Consider the following 13,023-nt stretch of genomic DNA (forward strand, 5'->3'; position numbering starts at 1 on the left):
ATTCTGCTGATGCTACTGAAGCACCACTGCTGCCTCTCCTGGCCCAAATCTGTGTCACATCATCTGAACCAGACCAGGGGGCTGAAAAATGATCGACTGCAGCAGCAGGGAGGGAGCTGAGCTCGCTCAGTGTTTGGTTTCACTTGCACTCACTGAGTTTGACTTTGGGCACAGCGAAGGTCGAGTCAGGTTTGCAGAGTAACCTGGGGCCTGGTGACTGTTCACCTGAGGAAGCAGCGCTGGGGGCAGGTACAGCCCCGGCTCCTGGGGGATGCCCGGCACAGCAGCCCCGCCGTGCCTGTAAAGGAGCTCGATACACCACAGGCCCCAGCACTCCCCAGTGATCAGTCCAGATACAAACAGACTCAACATCTTCAGCCACCAAGGTCCTTTTTCATTTTCTGTTGTGTATTTTTGTAAAGCTGCCAAGACCTAGCCCCAAGAAATTAAAGGAGCTGTGTTTCGTCACTGCTCAGTGTGGTTGGTTATTGTGGGTGACTAAGAGGGGAGACGCGGCTGTCCATGGGCTGGGGAGCGGATGGGGGGTTGTGACCCACAGATATGCATCAACAGAAAAGGTGGGTTTTTTTATGTCCTCAATATACAGGGATTCTAAAGGCAGCTGCTACTCTACAGGAAATGAGGGACAAACCCACCTCAGCTTTCTAATTTATGTTCCAGGACAAGATCAACACCAGTAATTAAGTGACTTGGTAATTTTCAGCAATTCCCCGTCTGATGCAGAGATCTCACTGCTCTGAGCTCTGGAATGCACCCTTCCTCCATTCTTCCTGATCCTGTCCTGTGCCATCTCTGTGCAGCCACTGCAAGAGAGCTCGTGCCAATGCCAAGAGCAGAAAAACAGTAAAAGCCAAGCAAATCAGTTTCTTAAAACTTATTTTAATATCCATGTCTCATCTGTTGGGTAGAGCCAAAACAGTCTGGCCTGGTTTAAGTTACAAATTCTTCATACACTTTAAGTAAATGAACAGTGTGGCAATAGGGTCTGTTACTGGAAGTGAAACCCATCTTAACAAGGGAAGTGTTGCAGCCAGAATTCTACCAGGGTTCTTCCCTGCTTTCAGCCCCGAAAGGCCGTCACTGTCCCCTGGCCCTGGATGGGTGTCGCACAGCAGGAATAAATGCTTCTGACACAAAACTAATCACACCCACAGAGATACACACACTGGATGGCCAAGAAACAATGGGAGCAGGATAGAAAAAACCCTTTTAGAATTCTCCCCGATGTGGACAGATACCAAATCACCAGTTTCGGCAAAGCAGATGAAGCACCAACCCTGATTTCTCCTGACAGAGGCTGAATAAACGTTGAAGCTGCTTGCTGGACAATTAACTTCTGGCTTAGAACGGGAGGCATGGAAAGGGCTAAGAGAGGATGGCTGAGGATTTAAAGATGCAGTATTTCTACTCTTTGTCTAAAACACTGCAGGTTTAGACATCACCTTAAATGCAGCTGCAAGGGAGTAAATCCAAATAAAAGCCCAAGAGTCACTACAAAAATAGTAAGAAAAATCAAAGCAGCAGAGTTGTCCACTTCCCTGGCCTGTTGCTTAATTCCAACAGACTGCTCCATTTCTCAATTAACAAGTTCCTGATCAGGTTTAAGCACAGTGTTTGCAGATGATGGCGTACAATAAGGTGGACAAGTGGCAGTTCTGAGTGCATGATGGAGAACAGCACTTGCCAGGAGATGCCACTGGGGTAACAAAGCCACCCAAACAGCCCACAGGCTGCCACAGCTGTGGGTACAATCCTGGAGTTATCCCACGAAGGATCCCCCAGCCCACAGTGGTCCAGGGGTTGGGTTGGGAAGTGTGCACAGGGTGTTTTGGTTTTTAACCACCACCCTGAGTTGCAGTAGTGCAGCACTCATCTCCCTCCTGGGACAAACCCTGCTCCTAAACACTGCATTTTAAATATTCTGGGTAAGAACTCCTGCCACGTTAGGAGCAGTCCAACCTGGCTGCCATATGTTCAAGTGCTGCATTTTTTGTTTTCAGTTTTCCTTCAATGTGGGAATAAAAAGGAGTGGGAGGCTCCCATTTCACAGCAGGCAGATCCCGCTGAAGGTACAAGACCCCACCAGGCAGATTATAGGAGGGAGACAATAATTCGGGTGTTTGCTCCTCTCAAGAACACTATCTCATTCCTTCCCATCTAAAATCGGATGCAGTGATGGCAGCAAGTTTCATGAGTCAGCAAGTTTGAGGAGTGTTAAGGGAGAGAGGAAGTTTTGCTGCCAAGTCACCCAAACAGAGAAGAGCAGACAAGCCTGCAGCTTCAGAAAGCTCTAACATGAACCGGGGTTAGTAGAGAGCTGTCTGGGCACAGATGACACCTGAGCTGTGCTCCGATCCCTGCCTGCTCTCTGCCTGCCAGCCACGATCAGGCTCACAAGTGTGGAGAGCTCGGTGTGAGCATGTTGGGCTGGGTCTGCAAAAACAACAGCACTTCAACGCATTAAAAAGGTGCAACTGTTGTGAGAGTGATGATCAGCAGCTAAGACGTTATGGCAGCCTGAGCTGTGACCCACTCTGACCACAGAGTGATGCAGGCCTGTTCTCCCAGGGCTTCACTGCCCTCCTGAGAAGGTGAATCATTCCTAAGAGGCCACCCCAAAGGAGCAGAAAGCTGCACCAGCTGCAGAATGGACACTGCCACAAACCTGCTAATACGGGTTTCACTGAGACCAGAAAACTGTTTTCTTCCAAAAAGTTGTTATTTTTAAAAAATTGAAATTAATTAGGGGTAAAACACTAACACTAGTGCCATGAACAGGCAGGATCAACTTTTTTCCCCTCCAAAGGGCAAAGAGTCATATACCATCCCCAGCTGAACCTTGGTGCTTCGAGCTTTTCAGGAGATGTTACCTAAACTTTATTAAAAGAAAAAGAACAATGTTTAAATATCAACACTGGACTAGCCCAGTCTTTTTTCCAAAGTCCACATTCTTCATATGAAGCACACACGGCGTCCTGGATTCCCCAAGGCTGCATGTTCAGAAGTTCACAGTACATGGAACCATGTCTTTCTGTATTTTTTCTTCAGTTTCCCCTCCTTGCTCAGAGCAGCCACCCTTTTGTGGTCACTGACTGGATAAACCTCAAGCCATCTCCTATCCACATGGCTTGGGCTAGATGCCGAAGGTTTTCTTGATGAGAGTTGATGTTGTCATGCTCTATGGATGGAAAAAAGCAAGAGAAAAAGCACCTGGTACAGGTTTCTTGAGACCCTTGTGGATTCCTCTGTTCCAAAGGTGTTTCTGAAAGTCTTTTTGCCGGTTTCTCAAGCAGTTTTTGGCCTATTACCCTGTCTCAGTTTGAAGAGCTGTTATTGGATGATCCAGAGGTTGATGCAATTGCAGCTCCAGCTGGGCTGCTTGTGGATACAGATTTGCGGATGTGAGGCAGCAAGTAGGGGTCACAGGCCAGCTGCTGGACATCTATCCGGTCCTCCTTTCGATAGGCCAGACACCGCCTGATGAATGCCTGCAGTACCCCAAAGCCAAAGTAAGCATTAGTTTCTTATGACAGAAACAGGAAGCTTTTGACTCTTTGGGAGTGGGGCCAACATGACAACAACCCCAGTGCTGAAATTCCTTCCTAGACACAGCACCAAAGCTCATCTTGCACCAGGAGAAGCACAGGCAGAGGCACCTGGTGTTCAGTGCTCAGCCAGACAGCTGCAGTAATCATGGAATCACAGAATGGTTTGGGTTGGAAGGACCTTAAAGCTCATGTCATTCCAACCTTCCTGCCATGAGCAGGGGATGCCTTTCCCAGATCAGGCTGCTCAGAGCTCCATCCAGCCTGGCCTTGAACACCTCCAAGGATGGGACATGCAAAGCCACTGATCACTGTGTGATAGGTGAGCATTAAACACAGGATTCCTGCTGATTTTATGGAAATCAGGAGGCTGGAACTGCCTGTGCTCACTGACCCTCAAGCAGATTTACCTTTGCTTCCGGTGTGACTACTGGCTTTGGAGGGAACTGCACCTCAGTAGCTTTCAGGATTGTGTTCTCCTGCAAAATATCCTGTTGTGACTGGTTGTGACCGAAGGGCTACCAAAAGAAAGAAAAAAGTTGTTAAAGGTTGGTGACAGGCATAAAGAACCCGTAGCTCTACTGTTTATCATCACCTGACATCAGCATTTTTCCAGGCAAGCAGCCCACAACTGCTGGGAAGGTGCTGTGGATACCAGAGGACCAGGACGCATTGCTCCCACACTCAACTGAACAAAAGGGATCAAGCTGGAACACGTCTGGCTTGGCCAGCAGGGATCTCCAGCTGCTTCCAGACCTCATGGGTCTGTTACAGCATTTGTCATCCATCTGAGCCGGCAGAGATTCACCCACTCATCTCTGCTGGGCTGGTTCCATGTGTCTGACTGACAGCACTGAACAGCACATGTGTGTCAGCCCCAGCTTCCATAACACTTGGGTACCAGGGTCTATTGAAAACAAGAGCCCATGGAATCCTTTCTCTTCTCCACCCTCTCTCTCCTGTTGTCATAAAAAAATCTACCTTTTCTCGTGACAAATCACCTTTTCCTGATGCACACTCTTCCCTTTCAAAAGCCACCCTAAAAGCTTCTAAAGTGGGTCTTTGTACCTACTTTTTTTTCCCCCCTGAACACTTGCAGCCATCAAGAGCAACAAAGACTCAGGGCATTGAAAGTATCACAGCCAAGACCGGACCAAAAACCTCAGACCATGAATGACACACCTGTCCTGCCCAAAAGGGCCTCAGTGGGAACATGCCCAGTGGAAAGAGATGTTCTACAGAATGTCTTTTCTGAAGGAAATGCCAAAGGTAAAGCACAACACAGCCTAGTCTATGCTCCCCACTTCCATTAGCATGGGCTCTGCCCTGAAACTGATGGCAAGGAGACAAGGGAGCACATTCTAAGTCTGTGGAGAAGGAAGCAGAAGCCTGGGCTGCCTCCAAAAAGGTTTGCAAAACACCACTAGGAAAAGGAATTAAGCACCTTCTTACCTTTCTGCCATAGAGACACTGATAGAAGATGACTCCCACCGACCAGACATCAACTTTATTTGAAATCTTTGGAGGTTCTTTCCCAACCACAAAACATTCTGGTGGCAAATACCTGATTAGAAGGAAGCGATAAGAAGTTATGAACAGCAGTTTCAAGTATTTTCCATCATTTCCTTTAGAACAGAAGATTCTGTGATGAAATACTGGCCTGGGACTCAAGGGTCCCATTTCACTCCCGTGCATCTCTGGGCCAAGATCACCAATGGCTGGCTACTCCTTCTGGGAACAGTGATCCCAAGGACTCTCCAGACACTCGTGTTCTGAGCTAGTTCAGCACAGTCAGTTTCTTTTCACCACCCATTCTCTTTTACCTTCAGAACTGCTATTTGCTGTTGAAAGGGCTTGGCCAACAATTCCACAATGAAAGCACACAGCCAAAATACATATTTTTAGAAATACAACCCCATACGCCATGTCCCAGTTAAAGACACTCAGCTTCACTCAGGGTACAGCTAGTTTCATTTTTAGGAACAGAACAAAGCTGTACAACACAGAATGCCCCAACAAATGTTCTGTTGCCCATGGTGACAGTCTGCAGCTTGGGTGACATCTGAGTCACACTCGGTGGCACTCACCAAGGGTCTGCTCTCAGCCAAGGGTGATACAGTGACACTTGGCACAGAAGATAAAAGAATTGCTGAAAACACGACACTCAAGTGAAGCTCTGGCTATAGACAACACTGTGAGTTTTACATCTTTTTTGAGAGCTAACTATGGATTTTCACCTCCTCATTTCAGAGGAATACTCTTTTCATCTCCCTGATGCAGCACCTGAATTTCCAAATAGGTATAGTATTCCCCTTGCTCTTGTTTAAGATGCGAGACAGAGCCACTCTGGACTGTGAAAGAGCAGCCAAGCCCCACTCTGGAGCTCGCTATCTCAGCAGCATATGCAGCTTTTCACCAACCCTTTGAATATGAGTGGATTTTCAAACACTGACCTACTGAACAGTGAAATGCTGCCAGCCTCAAAAGGAGCTGTGTGACAACAAGAGCAGTTTCCAGGGTCTCAAACCTCCAGTGTGTCAAGCTGTCACAGACAATGGCAGCACACACAGAGCTGACACACATCCAAAGCTGTTTATAAACTGTTCTTGATCTTAACTTGCAAGTGTCCCAGGCATCGCTTACCAGTAAGTACCAGCCCCCTGCGATGTCAGCTCCATGCCATCAACTGAGTTGTAGCTGTCATCGTCCATGATTTTGGAAAGTCCAAAATCTGTGATTTTTATCTCTCCACATGCAGTACCATTGACTAGAAGAATGTTACCTAGACAAAGGAAGGAAAACGCCCTTAGGATACACATTTAGCAAGAATAAAAATGCATTGAGCCCTGCACTGCACAAGGACAAGGGATCTACAGTGAGGTGCACCAGATGTTTTAACTCTCAAAACCCTGAACTTCAGAGACAACTGGAGACCGCCCAAGTGCTAGAGCTGATCTGCTCATCTTGAATGACCCAGTGACCTCATATTGCTTGGAGCCTCCAGATCCTGAGCCCTGTTAGCCAAATGAGCTTCAAGCCCAGCCTGTTTTGACCCCTCCCAAAGGTCCCGTTGGACGGGCAGGTCAAAAAGGAGGATTAAAGAGAGAAGTACACATACACAGTTATGACTCATTCTGCCCAGAAGTTCTGACTTGCCCTGTCCTCTCAACATTCCAGAAACTCTCCTTCCTGGCAGTGCTCCCCAGTGACTTTCTAAGCTCAAAAAGGACAATTACTGCTTAGGCAAGAGACTTTTGTAAACCCATCAAGAAGTCAGATCATCACTGTTTTTCTCCAAGCCTACAATAAAGTAGCAGAACCGTGTGTGATGGCAGTGGATGAATCACAGCTCTAGGCAGCTGCAGGCAGAGCTCAGACAACTTGGGAACAGCCAGGGAGGAAACGGGGTCACTACAACCAGTGCAACAGCACCATCTCCTGTACACATGCCTCGTGCTGATGCAACAAACCACATCACAAACCAGTTACACAATGATGATGAGGTGCCACCAGTACAGGGAGACAAGCCAGGGATAACTGCCCAAAGAGACGGATGAATTTACTGGACTAGAAAAAAAGCTATGTAGCCAATATGCATCATCCCAAAACAGAGCATTTCCATTTTCCCCCTTGTGGCTCTGCCCCAATGGTAGAAGGAAAATATACACCACCATTTGGGGAGGATCTTCTTCACAGCAGATGTAACTGAATTAACTCAAAGGCAGACCTGAGCAGTCTGACTGTGTGTCGTCAGCTTTGGGAGCTGTCACACAATATGAAAAAAAGAACATTTCAAAATTAGCTTCTGCCATCAAATTTTCAGCCAGATGATTACAGAAAGAATAAGACAGAAGAATGGGAACATGAAGCACAGCAGTAATGGCAGGAACCTTTATGAAGCAATAACAGAAACTTGCAACAGCAGAATACAAGCAAGACATTAAGAAAACGAACACAGCCACTTCAGGGTTCAAGGGCTCATTCTTAACAATGTTACACCTCTTTGTTTTATGTTGCAATTCCAGGAGACAACATCCTTTCCACATTTTCCAAATGTTCTGTGCATTTTATGTTTTTTTTCTTGTTGCAAGTTAGCTTTCCCAGGCAACCCTGTCTTCTTTTTGCTGTCTGACCAAAGGAAACTTCCTCATATTACTTGTAACCCATTACATTTCCTTAGCATCCTTAAGCATGTCAGCACAGCATACCTGGTTTAAGGTCATAGTGTATGATGGGAGGTTTGATTTCATTTAAGTATTTTAAAGCATTCACAATCTGCATGATAATGGATCGTGCCTCTTTCTCTGACATTAGCTTGTGCTGTTTCAGGTAGAAGTCCAGATCATTCCCCTCACAGTATTCTAACACTGTACAAAACCTGAAAGAAAAACATGAGTTATTGCAATTAAGGCACCTGATAGAAACCAGAACACTTTGTTACTGCTTGTCTGTAACTCACCTATTTGGCCAATATTTAAATTAAGAGTCCCTCAGCCTCTTAATCCCTTTCTAGAAGCAAGCTACCAGGAGCACAGGCCTCAATGCTCAACAATACAAAGGTCAGAGATCCCCCATTAAAGACCCAGAGGCTGAAAGCTGTATCAGCTGTGGCATTTGCCCAGGGCCAAGAGCAGGATTTACCAGTAAAGCACCACATCTGACAGAATACACCACACTGGTTTGTGAGCTGGAGTCTCTAGAAAACCAGCATATGCTGGAAGTACACCTTGGTTATCTCTGCAGTAAAGTCTAACATTGGTGTGGACACTTTCTGGACTCTCCTGGAAAGTTTTAAATACTTTGCCTTTAGTGAATAGCTCAAACCATGGGAAAGGACAGAGCAACACAACTTACGAGTCAGTATCCAGTGAGAAGTAGTCATATAGTTTAACTATTCGAGGGTGATCCAGTTCTTTGTGAATTCTGTACTCTCTACACGCATGTCTGAAAACAGCAAAGTCTGAGCATTAGTCATACAAGTGACTTAAGTCTAATTTCTCCAGATACTGAATCCAGACATACCACACAGCATCCAGCTTCAATCAAGCCCATGCACGTTCCTCAGACAGCTTCAGAAAAAGCAAGTGAAGGAGGAACTGCACAGAACAGATCTTGCAAATCACAGAACCAGAGTGCAGCTCCAACCCTGGCAATGCTACAAAATAACTCATCTTGATTAATAGTACTGCTTGCCAAAATAGAATAATCTCATAAATCCTTAAGAGATCCAAGATAGCTGAATACAAAAATCAGCAAGTTCTAGAAGAATTCCATGATGCTTAGCCGCCTAATTTCCAGGCTTCAAATTCAGCTTGGTTTGTCCCAGTGACTTGTTGAGGAATTAAGAACACAGCTTTATCTTGGAAGTCCTATGGAGAAGGCTCAGCTGTCACTCTGCAGAATTAGCTAACCCATGGCATTAGGGAGCAAGAGTTACCAACAGCAAAAGGCTTCCAGTAAAGAATTTCTTCCTAAAATTTAATTTAACCCTGCTTCTCTGTCAGGTTGAAGCCATTCCCCCTTGTCCTGTCACTCCAGGCCCTTGTAAACAGTCTCTTTCCAGCTTTCTTGCAGGCTCCCTTCAGGTACTGGAAAGACACAATTAGGATCACTTATTCTAGGAAACAGGGAGGGGGATGACTTCCAGGGAGCACAATGCAGGTGTGTAACCTGAAAGATGGGCAGGAAAAACCATTTCCCACGAAACTGCTTGAACATTTCAGAGGGAAGCCACTTCAGCACTTTCCCCACAGAGCTGGTGCTTTAAAATGCAGAGCCACATGGCTTATACAAAACTCTCTGTGTGTATGCACACATTTAGAACATTTCTAATCTGACCGAAACTTCTGCAAGTAGCTACTGGGACAGAAAGTAGTTTTTGAAATGTGGCAAACACAGGAAAAAAATTGGCAGCCTGTTCACAGGCACTGGATAACCAAATGCAGGAGGAACCAGAAAACACGTCTGGCTGCTTTACAAATTCACTTACTTGTGATAGTTTTCTTTCTTCTCATCCCTCCAGTTTTTATTTAACTGGTGTATTTTCACAGCTACATATCTCTGTTCTGTTAAATCAAATGCCTGCAGAGAGAAGAGCTGAAAATCAGTAGGAATCATAGGCTCAAGTTAACACTGCAAAAGCTGACAAGCTCTAATAAACCAATATCCCCACCCAGGAAATCAGCATTACAACATAGTGAGGGAAAGCAAACCCACATTTTTATGTAGTAAGTTTCACTAACGAATTTAAGCAACTCTGGAAACAACTGAATATTCTGTGCTTCGATCTGACTTCCCCACAGAATCTAACTCACGCTGCATTGATTTTGACTTTTTACTACCAGAGCTACAAAGGGACCAGGAAGACCAAATGACCAAAATATAGACAGTTTTTATCCTGGGAAAGACCCTGCCATTATTTCCCAAAGTCCAAAATTCATTTTCTACACTTGTGTTAATAAAAAAAACCCACCAAAATGCAGAACATTTTCCAATGCTTTGTTTCACGCATGTAGCTCAGCTTTCCAACTTGGAGCATAATGTTTCAGCACATAGAAAAGCTGGAGAATTCAATGGCAGAGCTGTGTGATCCTGTGCTTTATTCTTACCTCCACTTTTTTATTATTTAAACAGTCTTTAAAGAATGGACCTCTGAAATTGCACTCAAGGAGCAATGCAGAAATCTTCTACCTTGCCTGAGAGCAGCAATAGCTCGTAATTTCCAGGACAGGACAAAATGCTGCGGTAAGCAAACAGGCATAATGTGTGTTCATCTCAAAAGTTGTCTACTTAATTCTTAATGCTTAATAGATTGGCCAAGACCCTGGAGAAGAAGGGCTAAGCATTTCTTTGTTTTAATAACAGTTATAACTCTTAAGAGCAGGCAGGTAGGAAACATTCATACCCTCTTGCTTTCATCTGTGGAGCCAAAACTTTCTGCTTAGTCAGCAAAGGAGCTCAAAGTACTTGCACACAGCTCACACTCCTTTTTTCCCCCCCATCTGAACAGTCTAGTCCCCCTTAGTTTAGGCCCCCACTGTTGTGCTGCATCAAAATAATAAAGCACCACGAAGTTTCCAATATTTACATTGGCACAATTATTTCCATTCTAGCCAAATTCAACATGAATTCAAAACTTCTGAGTACAGATAGGGAATATTGAGAACTGGAATGGCTCTAAGTGAAATAGTCAAATAGCAAGCACCAAAGCATCCCAGGTCTTGGCTGACAAGAGTGCTGACATACCAGGAATCCTCAGCTCTAAGGAATTCCCAACAGTACACACACACACTGCCCCCCCCGGTCTGCTTTTTCAGAGGGTAAAATGAAGACACAAGAAACAAAGCTTTACACCCCCAGGAAGTACAGGCTCTGCTCTTATTGTTGGAGCTATTTTCTCTTGTTTACAGAGATGTTCAGACTTGCTGTGCCATCTCAGTAAGGCTTAGCCACTGCAGGTATTTGTACGTAGCATTTGAAGAAACAAGTGGTTTGCTTCTCTGTCCTAACAAAAATTGAAGACTTGGTACAACATTTTTTGACACACATTTGAAGGAAATTTGACCTCTGAGGACAAGGCCAGCACCTGAAAATCTCAACTCTGATGTCTAATGCAAGCCAGATGCACCATGAGCTTTGTCCTCCCTTTTTCCCTCCACAACCCACACAGCACTGAGAAAAAAAGTGTAAAAATTCTGCTTCCCGCAGATCCAGATTATGCCAGATTGCCACTTCCAAGTTACCTTATATACTTCACTGAAGCCACCTCTACCCAGAAGATGTAGCAACAAGTATCTATCATTTAGCGTTGGATGGTCTTTAAATCTGGTGAGAAAGACAGTTTGAGAAGACAGAAATAATGAAATCCTCTGCACAATAGATCACAGCTACTTCACAGCTAAGAAACGCTTTCTCTTTCAGAGAAATATTACAATCGTGTTAATGACCGACACATTTGATGCTATTTGATCACTCTGCATCAATGAAAGACTATTTAATGGTACCTTGATGCACTTGGAAGCCTTTGTCTTACAGAACTTCAAACTATAACTGTACCACCCCACAATCAAGTGACTATTGAGTTTTAACATCAATTTTAAAAGGATTAAGTGTTTCCCATTATGAAAAGATTGTTTCTCATTATGAAGAGAACAAATAAAAAATAACTTTAAGTTCTCATCCCTGAATCCCATGTACTTACTGTGAATTATCTTCATTGTGTATCCTTTTCAATTCCCTGATGTGCAGATTTCTAACCCTCTCTAGCCGTTCCAGCTCTGCCTGGATCTCTGCTTCTTCCTGCACAAGGAAAAACCAAAACGAAAACACAACACTCTGTAAGGTACTGCAGGTAGTGTTTCCACCTGATTTATGGAAACACAAATGCAAATCCACTTCTGAAGAGGTTATTGGCACAAAACTTGTCTGGGAGATCAGAGAGATGGTCAGGTTCAATTCGCAGTCAGGTGGCAAGTAACAGGAATGAAAACTGACTGGGTAATTCTGTTCACACCTACACAGACAGGAGGAGACACATCTTTACACCTCCTTGTTTCTAATGCTTTCTGTAATTAAGAAGCCTTGTTGCTGTGGTCTTGCTCCTTCCCTGAGTTAGTGCTACTGCAGCTGTTTTTGAAGGAATTTCAGTTTTGGTGGGACAAGAGAAAGAAGACAGCCTCAGCAGTAAGAGCAGGGATGTCATGATGCCAATGCGAGATGGGGCAGCATCTGGACAGGATGGGAAGTGTGAGAGAATGACATTATGTTCTACTAGTGGTAACTGCTCAAACATGTCAGAGTGTTCCTCAATGCCATGTAGAAGTTCTGACATAGTGTTTGTCTAGCTGCAAGTTCTGGTGCCCTCAAAAACAACATGAGAATGAATTCATGTCACTGTGGCCAGGGCTGCAAACCTCAATTCAAACGTGCTCCCTGAGCAGTATAATTTGTGTATGTGACTCAGGGGACACCATTACCCATCTGTCTTGTGACTCTGCTCCTTCCCTTTCCAACTGGTTCTATTTTTAGACATAAAGAATGAGCCAGTTTCCAAAAGTGGAGAAGGATAAGCGCAGCTTCAGACAATGCCACGATCCCAACACATTACTTCATTTTCCATTAAGGTCCATTTACAAATGGATTCCTCCATTCCAGGGTGCCAACGTTACATGCCAGCATACACGGACCTGCAGTTAATCCCCTGCAGCCATGTGAGAGCTGTGCAGCCAGCACGCCTGCAGCATTCCCCTGCCCGTATCACTTCTCTTTGTTCACAGGTCAATAAAGCATAATGGGCAAACTGCCAGCAGATTCCAGGTGTGCAGTAACTTTCCCTTCCACAGAAAATAACAAGGAGTATGGAGGCATTAATGAGGCCTTGCATTCTGCTTGTGTGTCAAGATTACAGGAGAAAAACTAAATGTAGAGCTGGAGCACCACCTGAGAAAAGAAGCAGCAC

At 44.9% G+C, this 13,023-nt stretch overlaps 1 protein-coding gene across 7 annotated transcripts in view; it reads right to left on the minus strand.

Annotated features, from left to right (window-relative positions):
* Positions 1 to 880: 880 nt before the first annotated feature.
* The window catches only part of TLK2 (tousled like kinase 2), a 43,184-nt gene continuing 31,041 nt past the window's right edge, over positions 881 to 13,023 (minus strand). For all 7 annotated transcript variants that reach the window (XM_042021106.1, XM_042021102.1, XM_042021105.1 and 4 more), the window contains 9 exons: positions 11,767 to 11,864; positions 11,309 to 11,390; positions 9,556 to 9,647; positions 8,421 to 8,510; positions 7,775 to 7,944; positions 6,210 to 6,348; positions 5,019 to 5,130; positions 3,977 to 4,084; positions 881 to 3,509 (listed from right to left, as the gene is read on the minus strand). In XM_042021106.1, coding sequence (XP_041877040.1) covers positions 3,336 to 3,509; positions 3,977 to 4,084; positions 5,019 to 5,130; positions 6,210 to 6,348; positions 7,775 to 7,944; positions 8,421 to 8,510; positions 9,556 to 9,647; positions 11,309 to 11,390; positions 11,767 to 11,864 — 1,065 coding nt within the window. In that variant the 3' untranslated portion in view covers positions 881 to 3,335. The remainder of the gene's footprint in view (positions 3,510 to 3,976; positions 4,085 to 5,018; positions 5,131 to 6,209; positions 6,349 to 7,774; positions 7,945 to 8,420; positions 8,511 to 9,555; positions 9,648 to 11,308; positions 11,391 to 11,766; positions 11,865 to 13,023) is intronic.

Source organism: Corvus kubaryi, unplaced genomic scaffold (assembly GCF_017639235.1).
Source record: "Corvus kubaryi isolate FWS band 111438036 unplaced genomic scaffold, C.kubaryi_AGA036_p1.0 37120, whole genome shotgun sequence".
NCBI lineage: Eukaryota > Metazoa > Chordata > Aves > Passeriformes > Corvidae > Corvus > Corvus kubaryi.